The 26,443-nt window shown below is 37.0% G+C and overlaps 1 protein-coding gene across 1 annotated transcript in view; it reads right to left on the reverse strand.

Annotated features, from left to right (window-relative positions):
- Positions 1-6,505: 6,505 nt before the first annotated feature.
- Positions 6,506-26,443, reverse strand: part of LOC107753963 (fibroblast growth factor 11-like) — a 58,574-nt gene continuing 38,636 nt past the window's right edge. Inside the window, exons 4-6 of the mRNA XM_016570255.1 lie at positions 20,692-20,795; positions 8,319-8,517; positions 6,506-7,188 (exon numbers count right to left, since the gene is read on the reverse strand). Coding sequence (XP_016425741.1) covers positions 7,052-7,188; positions 8,319-8,517; positions 20,692-20,795 — 440 coding nt within the window. The 3' untranslated portion in view covers positions 6,506-7,051. The remainder of the gene's footprint in view (positions 7,189-8,318; positions 8,518-20,691; positions 20,796-26,443) is intronic.

The following is a 26,443-nucleotide window of genomic DNA, read 5'->3' on the forward strand; positions in this document are numbered from 1 at the left end:
TCATCGTGGCTTTGACTGGAAGACCGTTGCTTTGTCTTGGTTTGGAAGACAAGAAAAAAGTAATATGGTTTAGTTTCCTTTCTTTTGGAAGACTTCATTACAATAACTTGGATAATCCATGCAGAATTTACAAAAATTATGGGATTCCTTCGATATAAAGCAGATTCTCATTGTCCATAAGCAAATCGCCTGCTTGTACTGATATAAGAGGTGGGCATTTTAGTATGCACACAGTTTAGTGTGTACATTTTGTGTGTTACGTCGACAGCGACAAACCAGCAGTCAGTTTTGCTGCATTAAATTCCAACCAGTGTCCATTGAGGATAAAAGATCATGACCTCTGTCGTCTGGTAGAGCAGGGATCAATGTTCATGACACAGGCCAAGAGTTCTGGCCTATTGCTCTTGGTCACCAGTTGTTTTTTGATACAAGTAAGCTAGACTGTGACTGTTTGCCCCACAAGGTTGAATGGCAACTCATATCAACACTATTTCACCAATTTATTCCAAATAAGCAAATAAATTACCAACAACAGACGTATGAACTTTTGTTTCAAGGGACACAAAAACTGAAGCCACAAACAGACATTTTAGACAGTAAAAACAGTTACATTGGTTCATGTTTAAAAAGTGTCACATGATTATGACCACAAACATCTGAAGAGATGGAACAAAGAGAGACTCACTTCTACTTAAACGTTGGACATTCACCTGATAATAATAATAATAACAATTACTATTATTATTATTAATATATTTAATATCCAATTGAAAATAATAAGTAATAATACTACTTTAATTTTAAAAAAATTATGTCTTCATCCTGTGAGATGGGGAAGCCAAAGTTCGAGTTATTCTATTGAGTTTTACAGTAAAAGTGATTAATTGTTTCATATGTTTAAAACTGTCACATGAATATGACAACAAACCTCTAAAGAGATGGAACAAGGAGTGACTGGAGTGATTTCTATTTAAACTTTGGCCATTCAAAAGAATAACTGATAATTATAATAACAATTACACTTTTATAATTATTATAAACTTTATTCAAATATTTAATATTTAAATTAAAACAAAAACTGCATTTGTGACTGCATTTCAGATTATTTCACATAAATTGACCCAGGGGAGACACATTCTGCACAAACATCATCTCTATACAGCCACATAAACAGCAGTTAAACTCTAAAACTTAAGGTTACCTCCTAGGGAGCATGGGAGAACATTGTGACTATCCTAAAGCTGGGATGAAGCTGAGGAACTCAGATTTTTAAAGGTCACCCTCTCAACACACATCTGCTGAGAGACTAATACCCCACTGCTGTGTATGCAATGCAGATGTGGTGCGAGTCTGTGCGTTTAAAATGCAGCAGAGATTCTCTCGCTCTCTCTCGTGGTCACACACACACATACAGAGGCAATGACATTCAGTTGAGGGGGAGCGTGGTATGTATACACAGTGCTGTTGTGAGGGCTAAGAGATGTATCTTGGGGGATGAGACTTTGGTCGAAACATGGGAGGAAGGTTGAGTTTTTGTCTTTTCTGCTGCATTGCAGATACTAGGTTGGGGCTATTCCTCAAAGTCACGCATACACACACACACACACAGGAAACAATTACAGACACTGATGATCAGTAAATAAGGGGCTCTGCAGCTTAACAATTCTCTTATGCAAAATAATCACACCACACATCTTGAAAATATTTCTGCTCTCAGTTTACAGCGATTGACCCTTCAGAATCCTCCTAATACAAGCAGCAAATTACACTAAACAGGTATGTATGTACTTTTAATGTCTGGAAAAATGGTGTTGTTTACTTGCACTGCCGGTGCTAATGCTATTGAGCTAAAGTCTGATTGTTTTTTAAAAGCCCAGATAGCAACATATCATAACATTAAATATGTATATATGACACAAACCACAGCAAACCACATCACGCTGAAAAATAAAACAAAACAATACACAATTGTTAAAATGTGCTGCATTGAAGCCCATATCCACCACTGAATAAAAAATAAAAAAGGTAATTGCAACTTTTTATCTCACAATTCTGACTTTTTTCCTTGCAATTCTGACTTTATTTTTTGAAATTCTGACTTTTTTCTCAGAATTGTGACTATATCATGCAATTCTGATATTATAACTTGCAATTTCGAGAAAATCTTGTAATTCTGAGAAACAAGTCTGAATTACGAGATGTAAACTGTCAGAAATCTGAATTGTCAGGTTAAAAGTTGCAATTACCTTTTTTATTTTTATTCAGTGGTGGAAACAATCTTCTATAAGACTGTTTCTAGAAAATCTGATTTTAAAACACCACTAACAGCAAAAAATGCAAACTTAGTTGTTTTAAACTTAAAAGCTTAGATACTACCTAAAAAATGTAGACAGACGCACACATACAACAACAGTTCATAATAGCAGCTCACAAAAATGATAGTGACTTTCTTCACACTGCCCACAAATCTAATTCGGTTTTCAAATCTGATTTTTAAGACTTTTAAGAATTTGGAAATTATGAAATCGGATTCGTTTGTTCAGAGTGTGGTGAATATCCAGTGAATTTACATTGGTTGGTATAGTGATGATAAGTGTCAGCATGATGCTAAGAGAATTAACAACAACCGAGTCACTGTCATTGTGGAAGGAGGATGGAAACTGAGAATTTAGCCTCAGCTCACGTTTATCATGACATTACGCCACAGCGCTCAACTCACGAGGCACATGAGAGAACATAAGCAGCTTTTTATGCACATATAGTGTGTCAAAAAATGCTGACTCATTCAATATTCACCACAATGTAAATGTCACACAGGTTGCTATAAAAGTAAAGAGTAAGTGAAAATAATTCTAAATTCACAGCTCCAGACAGGTGTCTCATTTCAAACCACATGGCTTTTTAGGTTTGTTTATGTTTTTGCTATTCAGACTAAATTTGAGTCAGAAACAAAACAAAAACTAATAAACAACAACAGAACAAAGCAGATTTTTGCTGCTTGTCCGAACAAAACCAATAAGTCTGTATTGTTTAATCAATTTGAAATAAGCTGGAGAGAAAAGTAACATCTGTTTTTAAAGCATTTATCGACAATGGGTCAATATAAGGGAGTGAAGATGGAACATGGATGACTCCCTTTTATTGGGGAGAGGTGGGGGCATCACAGTGTGGATGTTACATTAAATCGTTTACTTAAGCACCAATGACCAATGCATACTATCATTTGCAGATAGCTTTGTAATTGCATTGTTAATATTATTGCTTTAGTAATACATTTAATGTGTAAAATGTGTAACATAAACACTGTAAGTTGCCAGCCAATATATCAGTGTAGAGAAAGATCAGTCTGCTAATTGTCTGTTAAAAGCTAATTATTACTGCACAGACTAACTCTATCCCATAACCCAACATAACACTATTCAATGTCTTTATGACCCTGAGCTCCAAATACTCATCAGCTGAAGTACGTATGATTCTAGATCGACTGGTGAACATGCAAATTCAAATGAACAGACAGATTCACTATAGAATGCAGTGAAAGACATGGAAAAGTGATGGCCAACACAAACACTTGACATCATGACCAGGACATACAAAGTAAAAAATAAACACGAAGAAACAAATTAATATGATGCACAAATATGTCAGCTTAGTAAATTTAGAAAATTGCAGTTTACAAGGTCTTCTCTATCTTTGTATACACGTACAGTGTTTTAATGGCTTGGCTGTTCTGAAAAGCATTAGCCCTTAGCTTTCATCTTCTGGCCTCTGTGTTTATGACTGAAAAATAGCAGCGAAATTGAGAGAGAAGCACTTAGAAATAATTGTTAAACCACCCGATCTGGCCCTTATGTGCATGCCAAATAAATCAAAGCAAAGAAAAGGACTAATTTTCTTTTCTTTTTTCTAACATTATGTTGTAAACAAATTCACAATCAGCTCAAACTGACCCAAAGCAAACCTTATGTTATAAGTGTCAATTAGACATATTTGAAGTAAAGAGCAGTAGTAATATCTCCTTTTATACTCATGTATTGGATTAGAAAGCCCTTTCAAATACAAGAGCCTTTTTATTGAGTCAGTAAGTTAGCACAAGTCCTATCATGACATTTAAAAGTTTGAAAGGCTAGAAGAAGTGAGACATTTTAAAGTAACTATCAATTTCATGGTCTAATTGTTATTAAACTGAATGAATAAACCATGGGATGCTAATCAAAGCACAGTTGTGACTTCATACGACATTGCCTTTATCATTATTTAACCTTTGCAGTCTGGCCTGCTGGATTTTGTTTCAGTGTGGCATCCAGTTGCTAATTCAGAACTATATTGCCTTATAGTGCCTCTGTCAATGTTTTTCTTGTCTGTGATTACAGCATTACATGGACCTGCATAACGTTAAGTATTAGCCCTTCAGATAATATTGAAGCTTAAACTTAAATGAGCTGTGGACAATGCAAGACTTAAGAAATGCTGTAGTCTGAGAAGAACATTACTGCTTGCAAATCTACAAAAACAAATTATATTTTATGAAGAATAATCAAGATGTAGTCTTATTGATGTGTACCCAGAAGCTATGAGATGCAGAGCATTTTGATTCAGCCCTTCTGAAAAACAATCTGCTCGGGACGTTATCCACAAACACCAACTTCTGTAATGGGGGATTGTGAAATACCTGCAGGTGCTGCTGTGATTCGCAGTAGGGAAACTGTAATCATGGGAAAGAGTGACATCCTGATATAAATGTGGAAGAATTTAGTAAATATTCCAAAAGTCTAACATTTCTTTAGTTATTTCCACTTTGGTCTTAATAACTTTGTTTCTCCCAATAATGCATTGCTGCAGGGGACTGAATCTATAATTATCACAGACATAATTTCCTCAACACCAGGTGCACGGTATGAGAAATTATTCAACTCAGCAGGAGAAAAGTTTGATTTTTTTGCACTTTGTTTAAGCTTTGCGCTTGAAATCACAGTGAAGATATAATCAGGGAATGTGCTCTGATATAACTAATACTAGAGCCAAAAAACATTAGACTAATGTTTAAAATACTCTCTACAAGGGACCCTAATAATTATGCATTTAAATCAGGAAGATTTTCTACCTCCAAAATTATATTATATATATTATATACATTACCATTTAAAAGTTTGGGGTCAGTCAGATATATATTTTAAAAGAAATTAATACTTTTATTCAGCAAGGAAGCATTAAACTAATTAAAAGTGACAATAAAGACCTTTATACTGTTACAAAAAAAAAAAAATACTATTAAAAAATGTAGTACTAAATACTAAAAAATACTGCTATAAAAATACTATTCTTTAGAATTTTCCATTAATCAAAGACTCCTGAAAAAATGTAGCATGATATTAAGCAGCAAAATATTAAGCAGCACAGCTTTTTTCAACATTGAAAATAATGTTTATAATGTTTTGTTTGTTTGTTTTTGTACACCAAATGAACATATTAGAATGATTTCTGAAAGGATCATGTGACAATGAAGACTGGAGCAATGGCAGCAATTACAGGAATAATTTGAAAATGTATTAAAATAGAAAATTATTTGAAATTGTAGCATAGTACTGTACACTATACTGTATACTTCATCAAATAATTGCATTGGTGAGCAGAAGAGACATTCAAGAACATAAAAAAAATCTTACCAGCCCCAAAAGTTTGAGCAGTAGTGTATTACTAAATCATATTTCCATAATGTAGGTGATATGCATGAAAATATTATCAGAAACATAACTGCAAAGGCAGAAGTGCGATGTGTCACCAGGTACCTCGAAGCACTTAAAACACATTTCCATTTACATACTGATATTCTCAACACCTCAAATAAAGCTGGAGGTCAGAAGTTACAGGTCTGTTTGGACTCTCAGTGCAAGGGTTCCCAAAATGATTCCTTTTGGGTCCAATTCCCCAATTTTATCAAAAGAAAATAAAGCAGAATTGGACCTTTTCAGCACTTGTGTTGTTTCATTTGGCTGGGTAAAGTGCCTTTGCTCTCAGGCAAATGTAATAAAATAAAATTGAATGTAGGGACATGAACTTTAGGAAACTTGCAGCCTCAGTAGTCAGCATATCTACTTTGAGAAACCCTGCTCTAAAGCAACACACATGCTAAAAAGAGAGAAGAAAGAATGCAGGCTGTACCGATATTGCTCTCTGGGCATATTGCAATGAGAAAAGCAATGACTTATCATAACAAAAAGAAACAATAATGCCATCCTACTCCCTCTGTTATGAGTCATCTTACAAATGATATTGTATTACTGTTCACCGCACACACACACACTCACTCACATGTCCAGCCTCCGCAGACTCATCAGCGCAGGAGCCAATGAGCAGAAAAAGGTTTGCAATGCCTAAGGTTGAATGACTCTAAATATCCTCATCCTAAGAGGAGGGTAAGTTTTATTTATTTAGTTATTTAGTTTGTGTATGTGTGTGTGTGTGTGTGTGTGCATGTGGCGGAGTGTGTGGGGCTTTTCCTGTGTTGTGAAGTGGAAAATGGCCTCTGTGTCTCAAGTTAATCAAAGTGCAGAAGAGGTAGAGAAGGGAGAGGAGATTACAAACAAGGCTTAGAGATGACGGGGATCTCTGTTAAAAGAAAAAAAAAAAGATTTTCGTGGAATCTATGAATGCTTGAACAAAGGAAATGGAGGCTTTAAATGTCAAGCACGAATTGCTTCACAAGAAGAAGTGTTTCTTCTTGAAATACTAAAAAAGGAGAGGAAGACAAAGATCCTTTCTATTAGGTGTTGCTGTTCTCACAAAAGCGACGCAGTCACACTCTGCCCCCAGACCAGTGCGCTTATTATTGCTCAGTATTCCTTTGATTAAGGAGCAGGAGAGACCAAAAGGAAGTGCGGTGGGCATTAGACCTGTCAGCAAGGGTCTTTTGAGCCCTGATGCATTGTTGGAAATGTCAAAGTTCTGAGGGTCGGTGGAGGGACTACAAACATTATTTGTACCAAACCTCCTGTGCCACTGTTGGCGTTCATGGCGTGTCCGTGCAAACAAAGTGTTTGTTCTACTGCCGCTAGGAGGCTGTGGGGGCGGGAAGCACTTGGTCTTTCTTGCCGTTTTTATGGACGGGGGAGTCTGACGTTTTGGCCGTTTTTCTAGGCGGGCTTTGCTCAGCAACTTCATGTAGTGATGGTTCCCTGTACATGGCAACTGGAGAGACAGGAGAAAACTCTTAAAGACACAGTTCACCCCCAAAAAAGACAATTCTGTCACATTTACTCACCCTCATTCAAAACCTGAATCTGCAGAATGCAAAAGAAGAAATTTTGAAAATGTCTCTGTGCTCTTTTGTCCATACAATCAATGAAAGTTTTTTTGTCTCTTCCTCTACCAAAACAACACTGAACCCTATTGACTTTAGTGTTCATCGTCTGTTTTATTACGTCTTAAATTGATTTATCCGTACATTTCTGCCATATGTACATTAATTGACAGTCACCACTGATAAGCTACCACTAAATATTGTAGAAACTTAATTTGCTGTAAAGTTGCTTTGCAATGATTTGTATCGTGAACAGCGCTGTACAAATAAACTTGACTTGACTTTCATTGTATGGACAAAAAATGTTGAAACATCTTAACTAATATCTTCATGTTCCACAGAAGAAAGAAAGTCATATACTGGTTTGGCACAACATTATTAAATGATGACAGAACCTCCATTTTCGGGTCTGTGAGATTTTTTGAAAGAAATTCATACTTTTGTTCAGCAAGGATGCATTAAGCTAATCAAAAGTGACAGTAATGACATTTATAATGCTACAAAAGATTTCAATTTCAAATACATGCTATTATTTTAAACTTTATATTCATTATATATATTGAACTAAATGTATTCCACAAAATATTAATGATTAATCTTTCAACATAATAAGAGGAAATTTTTCTTAAGCACCATATTCAGCATCAGCATATTAGAGTGATTTCTGTAGAATTATGTGACACTGAAGACTGGGGTAATGGCTGCTGAAAATGTAGCTTTACCATCATAGGAATAAATTACATTTTAAAACAAATTTAAAATAGAAAACTGTTATTTTTACATTGTAGTAGTTTTTCCTCAATATTACTGTTTTTACTGTATTTAAAAAAAAATATATATGCAGCTTTGGTGTGCATAATATACTTCTTTCAAATATAAAATAATAATAATAATAATAATAACAATAAAAAAAACTATTAAAACAAAAATCTCACCAGACTCCTCATCCCAAACTTTTGCAATATACTGTCAACACATAACAAATACATAATTATTATTATTATAAACAAAGACATACCCTCTATAAGCTTGGGCAGAAAATGGGCTGCTCCTTTAGTCTTTTTAACCCGATTTCCTTTCATGACCTCTCCATCCCGGTTAATGCCAATGTACCAGGCCCGGCCCGACTGTGTTTGACGGTACAAGATCGAGGAGTATGTCACATAATAGTTCTCAAACACACACTCCTTAAACTTGCACTCTGGCGTGAAATGTTCCTGTAACAGAGATACACACAAATACACAGACAGTGAGTTAACCAGAATAACAGACTGCAAGCGCTGACTGTTATTGCATGTTTATATGTAGCCTGTACACTGAGTTCAGCATGCATGGGACGGGAGGAAAATGGGCCTCAGATTTCACTTTCAGTAGTAGTGTATACTGAAGAACAGTAAATGAAGAAAGTGAAATCCTTTTACACTACACTTTCTTATGACATATTTATGGAACACATGTGTTCTGTTAAGTGTTGCAGTGTAATCTCTGCCACAAGCCCAAACATAGCCAAACTCCCTGCTTCTCTGAATCCCCGCTGGAGATAGCAGCCTGTCAGTAAGCAAACACCAACATCTCTCTTTCATTCTTTCTCTCTCTCCTCCCATCCCATCTGTCTCTCTCTCTTTCTCTCTCTTTCTACCAGCCTGTCATTTCGTAACCTTGTCAGGGAACAAACCAATTTCCAGGATTGATTGGGATCCTTGGTGTGACTGGTGAGCAGAGTAGCTGAATAAGGGGGTTACTCCTCTTCCCCTCTCTCTTGCTCTATAATGTATTTGTTTTGAAACACTCCCCTCTGTCACCAAAGGAAAATTAAGCCTTCTTCATAAAACAGATTCATAATTTACCTGGTTTAATTGCATATTATTTGCAGTTATTTAATACTATGAATAAAATTCATTAATATAATAATGAATAATATTTCTTTTTGCATTTATGGGAAGATAAAAATAATTTGTAACGGACATTTTTTTCGGTGTCCGTGAAATGGACATTAAACACCTTTTAATGGTAAAGAGCTCAGTTAAAATTAAGTCTTCTTCATAAAACAGAATCATTTTCACAACTTACCAGGTATAATTTGCAAAAATTTAATCGTTGTCATTTACACGTTTGATCTTCCTGATGCTTTTGATATTTTCTCCTGTCTTAAAGCGTGCTATGAAATAAAAGCATCTCATGAATAATAATCATTTTATCTAAGATCATCTACGGTGTAGCCTAATCAGGTGGCATTAAACCATAAAAATAGCTATTTCTTATTCAACATGAAGGGAAATCTGTTCTCCATAAAGGAGAAGAGGGATTAGGTTGACCTCTAGCAGTTTATTCCACCTCTGCTGTGTTTTTGGTTCCCATCCTGCAGTGCTCTGAACCTCCAGCAGGTGTCAGAGCAGCACACACGGCTCAGTGAGTGCACCGATAACTTAGTGTCTTCATTCCTCATTGCTTCACTGCTCAGCCACTTTCTTTCACTGGCTTAAAAAAACACAAGTTTTACACATCATAGCACAGTCTTTTTTCCTCTCTCCCCTGCCTTTTTAATCTAGGATTGTGCGATTTAGGGAAATCTGATTATTACAGAAGGATTTTTGACATGTTATGTTGCATGAAGTTAAAGAAGATGCTGGATGCTTGAGAGTGTGCTGAATCCTCTGAATCCCCTAGCAATCAGGAGGGAGGACTGGCATTTTGACAGGAGGGCTGCCTCATTAGCCTCTCAGACAAGCACAACATTTCCACTAACATTTAAAGGGATAGTTTGCTCACAAATATGTATCTCGTCATTATTTACTTAGTCATATTATTCCAAATCTGCACACATTTGCTTTTCAGTGGAACACAAAGTATGCTTTTTTCAGACTTTGAAAATAGTATGGACTGCTCTTTTTGTTGTCCCTTAAGGAGTGTAACAGATGAGAACATGAACTATAGTTGAACAGAAACAATCTACATCAAGATACTTACAAAATCCTGCTTTTGTGTTTATAACACTGTAAAAAAAATTCTGTAGTTTTTACAAAATAATTTTGGCAGCTGTGGTTGCCAGAATAATTTTGTAAAAAATACAGAAAAACTGTAAACACATTTACGGCCAAAAACTGTAAATTGTACAGTATAAAACTGTAATTTACAAACAAGAAAATTTGAATGTAAACCAGTAAATTCAACAATACCAGCAGTAACACCTTTTATTTGACAGCACTAAAAATAAAGCAAGCAGCCGTGTTTTCTTCCTTAAACCAGACTTGAGACACTTTACGAAACTTCCTCAAGCACAGGTCTGAGAACAGCCCTGCACACTGCTGTTATCACGGAGGCCATTACAAGACTGACAACAGACTGACCCCAGGTCAGCACGAGAGGTGGGTTTCCTTGGCAGAACACCTGCTCGTCCCTGCACTGCTGACCCTACAACAGCTGTAGCGGCGCACTCGTCCTCTGCCTCTCTCCTTGGCTAGACCCAGCTGAGCGTTTGGGGAATTTCCAAGACAAAATAACACAACAAGCCCCTTCAAGACAGACTCCTTTGCTCTTTTCTCCTTTAGCACATTATTGGCGGTCGCTTACTCAAAGGCATTAAAGGGACAGTTCACCCAATAATGACAATTTGCTGAAAAGTGACACCCTCAGGCCATCAAAGATGTAGATGAGTTTGTTTCTTCATTGGAGAAATTTAGCATTACATCTGTACTGAATGGGTGCTGTCAGACGTTTTTAACTTGCCGTTGCTTCTGGCCATAATTTGAGTCTATAATCCATAATAACACTTCCTCCAGTGAAAAAGTCCATCCTCTGTTGTCCTCTCACATCAAAATGCACCTATATATTTGTTTAGAACTGTTTTTGCTTGTAAACTGTGCATATTTCTCTCCTGATTCAAATGAGACGACTTTTACACTGGAGAAAGCAATATCATGGACATCTGGAAGGAACGGTTTGAAGTTAACATTTTAATAATGGATTTGTTTATTACAAACAAGCAGCTTTTCACTTTACAAGATGTGAATTGATGGACTGGAGTCATGTGGATTACTTGTAGATTATTGTGATGCTTTTATCAGCTGTTTGGACTCTTATTCTGACGGCACCCATTCACTGCAGAGCATCCATTGGTGAGCAAGTGATGTAATGCTAAATTTCTCCAGATCTGTTCTGATGAAAAGACAAACTCATCTACATCTAGAATGGCCTGAGAGTAAATTTTCAGCAAATGTTCATTTTTGGGTGAACTATTCCTTTAAGTTCTTTGACTTGAAGAAGAGGAAAAGACTGCTGACTCATTGAAAACCAATCAAGTCCATTTTAAACAGTGAGGACAAGGTCACAAGTGTGTGTGTGTGAGGAGACAGACAGAGTGCAGGTGTGTACTAAAAGGAAAAGAAAAAGAAAAGGAAGTGTGTGTGTGTGTGTACATGTTCGTGTGGACTAGGTGGTCTAAGGTCAGCTAGAATAATTCGGGATCAGCAGTTAGACTAATTATTTCATCAGTGTGGGTGTGTGGGGACCTGGGGCTCGGATCAAGGAGTGTGAGTGTCAACGCCACGGTGCTGAGGGCCAGGAGCAGAAGCACCCTCTACTTGAAATGAGTTATAATCCTGCCAGAACTACAGGGCACAGCAAAACACACACCACACATACACACATACATTTCCTGACATGTGCTCCCTCGAGTCTGCAGCTCATCCACTCCAAGTCTTTGGCTTATTACTGGTGTCCAGTCATGCTTACCGAAACAATTTCCAACTGTGTGCATGTGATGCAGGAGACGATGCATCAAAGATCCACACAATTATACAGTAGTCAACATTATTATCATTATACAGAGCTTGTCAGAACAGTGTGTACGTAACAATGCCAACACACTGTGGAAACTGGAACCATTAATTAAGATTATGTATGTACAGCTTATTTGAATTCAGCATAACTTGGTGCTGATTTAAAACATTTTACACATTGAATGGATAGTTCACCCAAAAATCAAATGTCCAAACCTGTATGACTTTTTCTCCCCCCCCTCTGTGGAACGTAACAGAAGATATTTTGAGAAATGTCTCAGTGTGGTTTGAATGGTCTGAGAATGGTTTATTATGTGCAGAGAAAGGAAGTCATACAGATTTGGAATGACATGAGGGTAAGAGTAAATGATGACAGAATTTTCCTTTTTGGCTAAACTATTCCTTTAAGAAATACATTGTGTTTTTGTGAAGAGTCAGCTGAATGGTGTACTTTCACATGGGATGAAGACTGTTTTCATAATAGCTTAATATTATGGTGTTGGTTAACCTCCCTCAATGTATTTCACCTTGTTGAAATGACCACACTAGTAGCGTAGTGTAGTTTGGTGATGTGAACACTGAAAATTAGACAACGGAACACACTTATTATCATGTTTTACAAGTGGAGACAATGGAAGAACCAGTGCCTATATGTCCCTGTTCTGAAGACAGAAGACAGAAAGACAAACAAACACAAAATCCAAACGTACTGGTACGGCAAACAAGCTTGAAATACTTGATGAAAAGAATTGAAGAAAATTCTGAGTAGTGATGCCTAAGTTGCCTAAGATAGGACAGGAATGAACTATTGTGTAGACTACTCTCTAAAACTCACTATAATCTGTGAAATTTATATAAAACCCCACAACAACACTGTACAGAGGGTATAGAAAAGAATCATCCCCCTTTAAAATAATCACATTTTGTTGCTTTGCAGCCTTAAATGAAGACAGACACAGTTTTTGTTTCATCCAGCTGTGTTTACTCAGTGCAACTTATAAAATCCAAGTGAAAGATATAACACCAACATGTCATAAAAAAATAAAAAATCCAGAATCAGTGTTGGAAAAGAGATCATCCCCTTGTGTCAGTATTTTGTGAAAGTGACGTGACGTGTGGTGTCCCATACTCGGAATTTGTGCTCTGCATTTAACCCATCAACGTGCACACACACATAGTGAACACACACACCGTGAACACCCCCCCGAAGCAGTGGGCAGCCAATGCTGCGGCGCCTGGGGAGCAGTTGGGGGTTTGGTGCCTTGCTCAAGGGTCTCACCTCAGTCGTGGTATTGAGGGTGGAGAGAGCGCTGGTTATTCACTCCCCTCATCTACAATCCCTGCCGGACATGAGACTCTCTATCCATTAGGCCACGACTGCCCCTTTTGTTGCTTTAATTACAGCCTTTAGTCTGTTTGGATATGTCTCTACTAACTTTGCACATCTCGACTTTGCAATATTTGCCCACTCTTCTTTGCAGAACTGCTCAAGTTCAGTTAAATTTGATGGTGACTGGTTGTGAACTGCAGTCTTCAAGTCATTCCACAGATTTTCAAAGGGGTTTAAAGGGATAGTTCACCCAAAAATTTAAATTCTGTCATTAAACTCTGTCATTCTGTCATTAATTACTCACCCTCATGTCATCCGAACCACACGGACACGCTGACACAGAACAACATACGCTGTTTGCGTTCAGTGGATACTCTCCAAAATGGCTCTAGGGTGACGCGGAGGAGACGAATTGTTGAATAAAGTCGTTATTTTTTTTCTTTTGCGCACAAAATGTATTGCTATAGTGCTACGTTTCTGGACGTTGATCGTGGTAGTACCCTTGCTGTCTATGGGAGGGTCAGATAGCTGTCAGAATGCATCAAAAAATATCTTAATTTGTGTTCTGAAGATGAACAGAGGTCCTATGGGTTTGGAACAACATGAGGGTGAGTAATTAATGACAGAATTTTCATTTTTGGGTGAACTACCATACAAGCCACATTTGTGGAGAATTTGTGATATTGTTGTCACATGCACACAATGACCACTTTTTGTAATAAATTCCTGCAACTGCTTCAGAGTTGCTGTAGGCCTCTTGTTAGCCTCTCTGACCAGTTTCCTCCTGGCTCTTTCATCCCAGTTTGGAGCGCCGTCCTGATCCAGGGAGGGTCTGTGTTGTACCAAACACAAAAATAAACTTTACTGTGCTTCTAGGCATTGATAAAGCCTTTGATTTTTTTTTGCATCCATCTCTTTACTTGTGCCTGTCCACAACTTTATCCTGGAGATCTTTTGACAGTGCCTTGCCACTCATAGTTGATTGTTTGCTTCAGTTGCACTACAAAAAAAATTATCAATTTTCTACCCCTGAGCCTAAAAACATAAAATCAAGCCAAATTCTCGTTTTTTTGTTTTTGTTTTTTCGTTTAAAAAAACAAACAAAAAAACAAAACAAAACATCATTAAATCGAAAAATGAATGAACGCAACGTACACGGACCAAAAGGAGAAAAAGATAAGGATCTGCAAGGAAGATGGGAAGGGAAAAAGAAAGAGAAAGGGAAAACAGAAAAGGATGGTAAAGGGGAATAAGAAGGGGAAGAGGAAGATAATGAGGAAGGAAAGAAAGGGTGAGGAAAATAATGTATGGCTTAAATGTGTAAAATGTCATGGCCACCATATTAAATGGCTTAAACCTTCCTTCTAAGTACCTTTTAAAACTTTGTCATGAAAAAGCTGGTCAGTTCAACAAAATCTGCCCCAATTCTGTCAGGTCACCTCTATCAGTGCAAATATGCATCTCTCTCTGTGTGTGTGTGTGTGTGTGTGTGCTGTTTTATTTCTACCTTCTCTTTCTCTCTTTTTGTGTTCCTAGCCCATGAGGGCTTCCACTGAGTGTTGAGTTTAAAAAATGGGTCAATTTATAGAGACAAAGCACTATTTTTATCAGAAAGCAATTTCTAGTGGTCCCCTACAGGTAACACAGCACACAGCAATGACACAGAGTTTTTCAAACACCTTAACCTTTACATACAGCTCTCACCAGATCTAACCTCAGACAGGAAAGAACGATGAGAGCATGAAAGAAAGGTAAACAGGGCATCAGTGGACAATGACGGAACAAATATGAGAGAAAGGCAGAAAAAGAGACAATGAATGATCGAGATAAATGCTAAAAGAAATAATGAAATTGAATGATGAACGCAGCCCCATGGGTTGTGCTCTGCATGCCTTCTCTTGTCAATCCATCTCTCTCTATATTCCTTCCTACGGATGACAGATCCCTTTGTTCCCGCTGTGAGACACCCTGCTGGCCTGCACGTACTCCTCCAACCCCATCTCTCCATCTCTCATGAACCATTTAGCTTCTTCATATTCCTCTTAAACGTCACCGTTCTGTCAGATGAGGGAGATGATAGCCAGATTACTACAGTATATCATCATGGTTCACCAAAAAACAAGCTCACGAGACAGCTGAGCAGAGGATCATGGGAAAGATCTCTGAGGGGCACATTAATGAGACAGTTTCAACACATCTAAACAGGTAAGGTTAGAGATTTCATTTTGAGGCTTCATCAGCGGGGTTGAAAAGCCAGGAGCCATTCGTGCACATAGCGCCATGTGCCAAAAATCATAAGCGTGAACACACTATCCCAGAGATCCTCAACGGCTCAAAACTGTTCAGTCCATTCTCATTTGAATAAGGTGACCAGATTTCTGAAAAGAAAACCGGGGACATTTCCTGGTTCTGTGGTCAAAATATCACTGAAATCTAACTTGCGATTATCCACGAATTAAAAAACGGGGACAACATGTTTTTTGTTTAGTTTAGTTTTTTTTATTGTTGTAGGTTCCATATATTAATATCATAACTGACAGGCCTAATTACAGTGATGTTTGAGGATCAAACTTACCCTATTTTTTTTTAAAAATACAATTAACCAAAAATCACACTATGAAAAATAGTAGGCTAAGTAACTATTGCAAATAGCAAACATATCAAAACACTATAACAAAATTATGGCTTTACAAAAACACAAAAAATTAAACAATAAATACCAGAACATATGATAAATAAAATTGTATTTAACAAATATGTTATTTTCTAACTGTATTTAACATTTTCACAACTGTGAGTGCAATAATTAGGCCTACAACTTTTCAAATTTTATGTTTATGCTTTTGGAAATGGATCTTTTCTATCCCTAATCAGGCTTATTATTTTGCATTTTAAGCTAATTTTGACCATAAATTATGTGCTTTCTGCAAATGTAATTGTGCAAGTGTAATCGATTTTTTTTTTTAATCATACCGTTTGTGACAGCGAAAGTTTCAGGAATGTTTAATATTGTGTGCAAAACAATCACGTAACCTTATCATGCCTTGTTATACAGTGCACACAAACAGTATCACTTTGTTTTAACATGTACAGTGGGTACGGAAAGTATTCAGACCCCCTTAAATTTTTCACTCTTTGTTATATTGCAGCCATTTGCTAAAATCATTTAAGTTAATTTTTTTTCCTCATTAATGTACACACAGCACCCCATATTGACAGAAAAACACAGAATTGTTGACATTTTTGCAGATTTATTAAAAAAGAAAAACTGAAATATCTAGCGCTCTGCTGCTCTAATGCAAGCTAATTATGGCTACAGTAGCAGCAAGCGACCAAGTAATTAGCTCACAGCGCCCTCTGCTGGTGAAATAACCACAATCATACGATTGCCAGCTGGCTAAATTGGTCAAGTATGGGAAAATGGCACGTATGGTCACCCTAGTCAAGTAGATATAACTGCAGTTATACCCTTCTCAAATTGGTCGGGCATTTACAGTGTAGCCTATTTGCAGGTTGCTTTGAATGTGCTGTAAAACGGGGACATTTCCGGGGACAGATCCAGGCCGGGACAGGACACAAAAAACCGGGACTGTCCCCAGAAAACGGGGACGTCTGGTCACCCTACATTTGAATCATCTATTTTCCGTGTCCACTTTTCTTTTCTACACACTCGCCATGTTTTTGCTGTCACATTGTATCTACACTGGACGCGACAAAGCATTGCAAATCATTTGAACGTTGTGTCCGTAGGCCTCCGTTAACGGTGACACGAGTCCCCATGAGTCGGTGTGTATTCAGGATTAAGTCCCCACTGGGATAGAAACACACACACACACACACACTTGCTCTAGTGCAAAATAAGGTTACACTCACTCACTTCAGTGTCTACAAGACTCCACCTAGCTCATTCATTTACCATTTACTGGTGTGTGATGGAGAAAAAAAGAGATCTGTCAAACCATACAGATATCAAAGCCTTCAAAACTCACTTTCAAAGCATTAGTTCAGGCAAAAGAAAGTTGTTACCATTAAAGGGTTAGTTCACCCAAAAATGAAAATGTTTTACTCATCCTCGAAGCATCCTAGGTGTATATGACTTACTTCTTTCAGACGAATAAATGCGGACAGAGAACAAAACAAAACGCTGGTCACGAATTAGAAGTACAAACCGAGGATTTGTAAAGAAAAATGTCGGAGGATTTCGATATAAACCAAGAGGAGACTGGTTTTCCTTTGCTAAAGTAAGGAAACTTTGCCTCCTTTGCTCCTATAAACAAACTCGCGAGACTAGCATATCTCAGAGGCACGCATGCTGCGCATACGTCCTGCGTCATCCGCCGGAACCGCCGCCGCCGTCATCCGCCACGTATGACAGATACCAGAAGTGAGAGAAAAATGTTTATTACGTTTGAAAAATTGATATTTTTCTTAGAAAAACTCATGGATTCACTACAGGAGGCCTTTATTCACCCCCCGGAGCCGTGTGAGGCACGTTTTATTATGGATGCGCACACTTTATTTGACGACTTGTGGACTGTTCAACTGCAACACCCGCTGACTGCAATGATAGAGCTTGGAATAGCCAGGACAATTTTTAATATAACTCCGACTGGATTCGTCTGAAAGAAGAAAGTCATATACACCTAGAATGCTTCGAGGGTGAGTAAAAAACAGGCTAATTTTCATTTTTGGGTGAACTAACCCTTTAACTCGACTTCTAAACATATAAGATTTTCCCCCCATAAAGTCATATAGATTTGGAACAACAGGAGTAAATAAGGACAGAATTTACTTTATTAGGTGAACTAGCCTTTTAAACAATCACTAGCACATTTAATTTTTAAAAACAGAATCCTCAAATGAACAGCCAGCAGATTTGAACTAGGTACAAAATATTACTTGTTGGTAATTATAGTTTGCATTGACTGTGTAGTACTGTGGGTAATGTGGGTATAGTCTTAAAGTTAAAATGTTGGAGATTTGTCACCAAATCTGAATTCTTGAAGTGATTTTAAAGACTAACCGTGTCTCCAAATATGTTTACTTCCCTACTATATAGTAGGTTAAAAAGTACATGAAGCAAGTAGAATTTGTAGTCTTCGTAAAACAATAGGCAAAAAGTACACACACAAACTACTACTTCCACCGAGATTCCGAAGTGTGCATGAGATGGACACCCATGTGGCCACAAGAGAGGAGTTGTGAAAGGTCACATGACAAAGCAAGATGGTGGATGTAGTATTGATTTCATTCATACTACACACATTCATTTTATATAGAACATACTTTTTTAACAGTCAGGAAGTTTGTTCCACATCAAATGAAGTGCCCACTCTGATAGTATGCAATTTCAGATGCACCTTGATTCAATCCAGGGAAAATAACTTGTTTAGCTTTGTGTATTCTTCTCATGGCACAGTATACAGCAAGGAATGAGTCATTCCTCACATAACATTTCAAAAGTCAACAATATGTGTTTTGGTTCTATTGTGCTGTCCATGCAATGTAATAATTCATTCATTTTAAGAGCATGTTATGGGGGCACAGTACACCATGTAGGCCTATACACCTCTCTTAGACTCATCACCTTACTTTAAAGAGTGTTATGATCTACTTTAAAGATGAAAGAAATACTCTTTTCTACTACAGATAAGAGAGAATGGATCAGAGGATAGAGAGAGAAGAGAGAAGAAAGGTGCCTCTACACTGCAAAGCAATGCATCTCTTAGCAGAAGAATGTCTTACAAAAGTTTAACTGGTAGAGAGAAATAGGCCAGACTAATGGAGTGTGTCACAGAGAACTGAGGCCAACAGTACTCACACTCACTGTCTGAGGACAAACGCACAACAGTTAACTTCATTAGTAGCACCTGATACATAATTAAAGAACATGAAATAATCTGTAAGGTTTTCACGAGTATATAATACAGTGGAGTCCCAATCTCTGAGACCTCATTAAAATCTGAGATTCAAAATCCTCTGAAGTTTGTAAAGGGACATTATAAAATAAAATGAATAAGAAATATTTACTCATCTAATATTTAAGGCTATTTTCAGGTCACTATTCAAATAAAATAATATTTATAATTTTTATATACACTACCAGGGAAAAGTGGAATACATCAGTTTTTTAAATTGTTTTTATGCCTACCAAGGCTGCATTTATTTAATCATACATAGAGCATAAACAGTAATAGTGTGAAATATTATTACAATTTAAAATAACTGTTGTCTATTTTAATATATTTTAAAATGTAATTTATTCCTGAGATGGTAAAGCTGAATTTTCAGCAGCCATTACTCCAGTCCTCAGTGTCACATGATCCTTCAAATTTTGAATGTGCTTATCAGTATTTTGTTGAAATAGAAACCTTTCATAACATTATAAATGTCTTTACTGTCACTGTTGATCAGTATAATGCATCCTTGCTGAATAAAAGTATACATTTTTTTGGAAAAAATAAGAAATGTTTTTTTAAGCAACAAATCAGCATATTAATGATTTCTGAAGGATTATGTGATATAATGCATCCTTGCTGAATAAAAGTATACATTTTTTCTTCTTTTTTGGAAAAAATAAGAAATGTTTTTTTAAGCAACAAATCAGCATATTAATGATTTCTGAAGGATTATGTGATACTGAAGACTGAAGTAATGGCTGCTGAAAACATGAAACTGAAACTATGCCATCACAGGAATAAATTACATTTTAAAATATTTTCAAATAGAATTTTGCAATAATAATAATATTTTTGTACTGCATTTTTGATCAAATTAATGCAGCCTTGGTAAGCATAAGAGACTTTAAATAACATAAAAAAATCAGGAATTATTCCAAAATTTTGATTGATAGTTTATAATAAATAAAAAATACATTTGAGAAAATGTAATACTGCTGTTCATTTAATTCTACGTCATTAAAAAGAAAACAAACCAAATACTAAGACATCCTAATAATTTTTTTTTATTTAATATGTTTCAATTAAATAGTATTAATTTAGAAAAACTAAAAGCTTTTTCACTAGTGGTCTTAGACATTTGGCTTCAACTGTATGTCGCTGACATCTTTAACATGCAAACCAAATACTAAGACATCCTAAAAATTTTTTTTAATTTAGTTTAATTTTTAGTTTCAATTAAATAGTATTAATTTAGAAAAACTAAAAGCTTTTTCACTAGTGGTCTTAGACATTTGGCTTCAACTGTATGTCGCTGACATCTTTAACATGATATGATATGTTACGACAGGTCTGGAAAGGTTTGTATTGATGAGTATGACTTACTGATGTGTAGAGGAAGCCCTCGCTATTCATGCCTATGTAGAGTCCTGTCTTGGTGCTTTGGATGGCGACTATTCTCAGACCCACAGGAATCAAGTTGAACAGCACTGCAATTCAGAGAGAGAGAGAGAGAGAGAGAGAGAAAGAGAGATTTTAAACATCAGCGTGGACAGTCTGAAATTTCGCTCTATATGAAATAAATGATGAACGATTCTCAATATTTCTTTTTTTTCAGCATGTTATGAAGGATGAGAATTTCTCTCCAGTGCACCCAAGGTGACACCCCCCCCAAAAAACTGACAGTTTCAGCAGAAACCTCCTGAAATTACAGACCCCAGTGAAATGAGCTTTCAGATTCGGTGAGGCACATTAAAGAGAAACAGAGAAATCTCCTTGCACCTCACTCTTTGTTCTGCCATCACTCTGCCAGCCATAGCCAACAGGATTTCCAGTGTTTCCAAAACTGGGATGTTAGCTTGAAGCGTGTGCATTCTGTGGGACACCGGGGCGGTTGCGCGTGCTCATTCATAAGCCTTTTGCGCTGCAGATGAGAGTGTGTCTATTTTGGTGTGGAGTGTTGACCGACGGGACTGTTGGTGAAAAACGTCTTGAGCGACATGTTGACTTTAGCAGTATTGACAAATGGCCTGTGGCAATGTATCTCCACGGGAGCGATGCAGATTTGAGTAGCACCCTCCTAGTTTTGTGACAACCACGGGCATGACAATACAGACTTCATCTGAACCCAAAACCTTATAGCCTTCAAGGAAATAAAGATCACTGGAGAGCAGATTAATGACTGCATCAGTAGTTAAAGATGAAGTATAGCATAGCTTCCACCAACTTCTTTTTTTATCCCCATAAATCAAAAGCAGTGTCTCAGAACAAGCCGTTCGCAGAATCTGAAAAATGTGACGTCACATTTTACAGGCCCCACCCACGAGTCTTGATGGACACTGCCCTATTAGCAGAGACCCCGCCCTGAGTGAGCCGCACACAATCTGCCATATTTATCTTCACTCTAGTGCATTTAAAAGCAGCATTCAAGTAAGAAATGTCTTCATATTAAAGCTACAGAAGTTATTCAGTCAAGAGCAGTGAGTGATTTTCTGTTTTTATTTTATTGTTTCGGTGTCACTTAATACACAGATCTAATATAAACATGTAATTTCTTTCCCGGCTGTTTATGTAACTAATGTGTGTTTTTGACATATCCTTGTGTGTATTTGACAGTTTAAGCACACTAAGACACGAAAGAGTACTCACATGTCGTGAGACAGCTGCTTTCTGTGCACATGCTTTGGATGTGTGAAGCACTTTAAACTGATATTGTTTTAAAAAACATGCAAATACGTTTTCAGTGCAATAGACATGACAATCAAAACCAAACAGATGTTTTGTTTTAGCAGAGTATCCGAGGCACAAACTGTAAAGGCACAGCCCTATTCTGGAAAAGAGGTGGGGAACAGCAGCTCATTTGCATTTAAAGATACATGCATGAAAACATGGGCATTTTCAAAATGGTATAATGCATTATCTGTGGGGCATTTTGAGATGAATCTTCACCTTAGGTCTGCCTCTGTCAAAGTCCATCTGTGCTAGGCATTATGGGATAAGGGTCAGGGCACAAAACTTGCCTGTCGTTCATCCCCTCTCTCTATTACGGAGAATCGTTTCTTTCTTTTTTTCAATATAGGCATATTCAGCACATTGTGTTAGAACAATGTCAACAGCTCTGACACCTCGCTGTCTGTTAAAGACCTTCAGAGTTTCTCCCGTTTCTTTTTTTCTTTCTCTTACTCCATTCTTCTCCCTCCCTCCTGGGTGGGTTGAAGGGAAGTCATTAAATGTTGGTATGACATTAGTAAAACTTTCTGAATGTTTTAAGTGTTCTTAAGGGGGCAGTGCTGAGGAAATGATATCTGCTGTATGTTTCATCTCTAGTCGACCATATCTGCCAGATGCTTCTAAAAAATGTCTATCACCAGATGGGCATTTACAGGATAAAACACAGTTGCATTACCTCACTAACAGGTTTGTCTTTTGCCTTTGTTTAAACTTTCTTTCAGCTATGATCTTTTTTTCTGTCTAGACACTGGCCTCACACCATCTTTTCATTCTCACTGCTGTCTTGTTCTCTTTGGTTAACCTTTTCTGTGTGCCAAAAAACAATGCCAGAATCTTGCTCTTTTAGAATCGTTCTCTCTTTTTCTCCCTCTGGCCATATACACACTGCAGATAAATACAGTTGTCACTTCTCTTCTGAGCGCTATATGCTAGTATATATAATATAAATACATTTGTATAGTATTTGTTCATTTATTTGATCAAAACAGTTAAAGCAGTAATATTGTAAAATATTATTACAATTTAAATATATTATTGTTTTTTTTATTTGTGATCTTACAGAAATGATTCTAACATGCTGATTTCATGCTCAAACATTTTTTATTATTATCAATATTTAAAACAGTTGTGCTGCTTAATATTTTTTGTGGAAACCGTGATCCTTTTTTTTTTAGGATTCCTTGATTAATAAAAAGTTCAAAAGAACAGCATTTATTTGAAATTGACATTTTTTGTAAGTCTCTTTACTATTACTATACTAATCAAAATAATGCATCCTTGCTGAATAAAGGTATTTCAAGCAAACAAACAAACAAACAAAAAAAGACCCAAAATTGTGTATATAAGTAGTACCAATCACACACTGCTTTCATCAAAAATGTATACATTTAGTTGCCATCCAGATTTCTTGTTCCCAAACATGACTATGGTCATCACTGGCTCAGAAAGACAACTGTATTTTATGGAAGTCTGTTTCCACTTCAGAGTAAATAAAAGTAATTGTGAGATAAAGTTGGAAATTAGAAATAAAGGTCAGAGTGCTGAGATATAAAGTCACAGTTACTAGAAATAAAGTTGCAATTATGATAAATCAAGTTGAAACTAGAAGATAAAAAGTCACATTGCGAGATATAAAGAAACCTTTTGAGACTAAAAAAATTTGCACTTGAAAAGTTGCAATTGCAAGTAATACAGTTGCACATGTAAGATTATCACGGTTGCCTTCTGGGACAAAACAAAGAGACGAGGATAAACTTAAAACAACAGTCTTTAATAAACAATCCAAAGGGATCACATTGCGAGATATAAAGAAACCTTTTGAGACTAAAAAAATTTGCACTTGAAAAGTTGCAATTGCAAGTACTACAGTTGCACATGTAAGATTATCACGGTTGCCTTCTGGGACAAAACAAAGAACGAGGAGACGAGGATAAACTTAAAACAACAGTCTTTAATAAACAATCCAAAGGGGTAACACAAGGCAAGGCGAGACTCACATGAAGCACAACATCGACATTTAATACCGGACAAAGGAAACACAGGGCTTATAAACACATGAAACGCAATCAGGGAGAACAGAAACAGGTGAGGAGTAATCAAGGATAATTCATAGAAACCAGCTGAAACAAATAAACAATCAGGACAGGAACTGGAAGGAGACCAAATAAGGGCATAAAGAAACAAGCGGCAGGAACAGAGGGAAAACAAAACAAAAACAGGCCATAAAGGTGACAAAGATATAGAGCAGTGTTTCTCAACCCTGGTCCTGGGCGCCCCCCAACACTGCACATTTTGTGTGTCTCCCTAATCAAACACACCTGATTCAACTCATTAGCTCATTAAAAGAAACTCCAGGACCTGAAATGGGTGTCAGATAAGGGAGACATACAAAATGTGCAGTGTTGGGGGGCGCTCAGGACCAGGGTTGAGAAACACTGATATAGAGTCACAATTCCCATTTTTATTTTATTCACATTGAAATGGAAACAGATTTCCATAGTATTCCACCCACACAAAGAACAATAATGTAGAGGAATCACTCCTATATTTAAATGGTGTTATTCCGCCCAACATTTTGCATTGTCTATGTGGCCTCTGAGACCAGGAGAAGGTGAGGCAAAAAAGTAGAAAAATGCTGTAATAAGGAATCAAATTTAGTTGCAAAGAAACCAACTCCACCTGACTCTCTCTCTCTTATCTTTTCAAGTGTAAGTACTTGGGTGAAATGCATGATCAGCTCAAGATGTTCACTGGCTGAAGGTGAGGAGAACACACACACACACACACAAACACACACCTCCCCCATTTTGCTCATTAAGACATTACATAATCAACCTGTGGTTCAAGTCAAGATGAAAATGAAAGGAGGAGTGCTAGTCCATCAGTCCGTACCCTTCCCTCCAAGGGGGCACACGCTCTGTGATGAAACACCTATCACTGCCATACCAGCTGTTCTTTTGGCTTTGCTGGGAATTGCCGGGACAAGCACTGTGCCATCTGGGGACCTGGTGCTAATCTGTGTAGAACTACAAAGTTTGCTTGAATAAATTCAAGAAAAAATTATGTTCCCTATCTTAAAGTAGATGAATTGGAGAACATGAACCCTTCACAGAGATTACTATCCTTGTTCACAAATACTGAGCATGTTTGCAGGAGCTTATGCATGCAAACTGAGTTTTTATTAAGGCTTTTAGGTTAGGCCTGGTTCTGAGGCCAATATAAAGATCAGAGAGGTGCATGATGGGAAGGCTATGTAGCATTGGGTAGCTCAAAACAAGTAAACATGAATTTTAAATCCATCAGCATAGCCAGCCACCAACTACAGTGTCTACTTTTTGTGATGTATCCTATAGAAAGCAAGAGAATTCAGCATCTAGGATTTTTCACAACGAAAGCCATAGCGTGTGTTAACACAGGTGTGAGTCACGAACTAGAGAGTTTCTCCATAGTGCTCTTGAGCTGGACTCTCTCATCACTTAGTAAACTGTTGCTTTACATGCTAACCGACCATGGAAGTTTCCAAAGTCATTCTATGGAATTTATCAGAATGGATCAGAGCATGAAAGTTGTTTGTCTGTTTAATGATGGAATTGTATACCATTATAACAGAGGGGTTCCATATATGAATTAGAGCATGTTAATTATTTATTCTGTGCTGATTTGGCAGTTTTTGGGACTAATCAGCATACGCAGCAGTGTGGTGCATAAAGAGCAGCTTCACCGAGACCCCCTCACTGCTAATGAGAGGACACACCTCTAACATCTGACCTCAGTCAAAGAGACAGATAGACAGAGAAAGAGAGAAAGAGAGAGATGGATGTGTGTAGCAGAGGTCTGTCAATGTTCTCTGCTCTTTCTTGATCCTGTTACACAGCAAATGTGAACACCCACACCAAAACAGAGGAATGAACATGCACTATGAAATATTAACTTAAAATAAGAAGCTTTAACATGGAATCTTTCAACAGCACAAAAGGTTTTTTTAGATTATTAAAATGTTCTTCACACTAAGAGAAAAAAAACTTTCTATTAAGAACTGTTTACTGGTTCTTTGGAGAACTCTAAATGGTTCTTCTATGCCATCACTGCTAAAATTTGTTTCCATTGTCTCCTGTCTGTTTACCTCACATTTTGATGCAACAACACAATGTTCAATAATGGCCTATACAATAAAAATATATGATATGGTACTAATATATTATGCTTTGAGGTAGGGCTGCACGATTATGACAAAAATCATAATTGTCGATTATTCCCTTGAAATTGTAATTGCGATTATTAATTACGATTATCACAATTTACATTGAATGATGTTTATACCATTGTTTGATGCAACTGCATGCTGTATTTTTATATGAAAATAAACAAGCTGAAAACACTCTAACTGAAAAACTTTTAGTGCTTTTCT

Source organism: Sinocyclocheilus rhinocerous, unplaced genomic scaffold, assembly GCF_001515625.1.
Source record: "Sinocyclocheilus rhinocerous isolate Xijiao unplaced genomic scaffold, SAMN03320098_v1.1 scaffold831, whole genome shotgun sequence".
In the NCBI taxonomy this organism is placed as follows: domain Eukaryota; kingdom Metazoa; phylum Chordata; class Actinopteri; order Cypriniformes; family Cyprinidae; genus Sinocyclocheilus; species Sinocyclocheilus rhinocerous.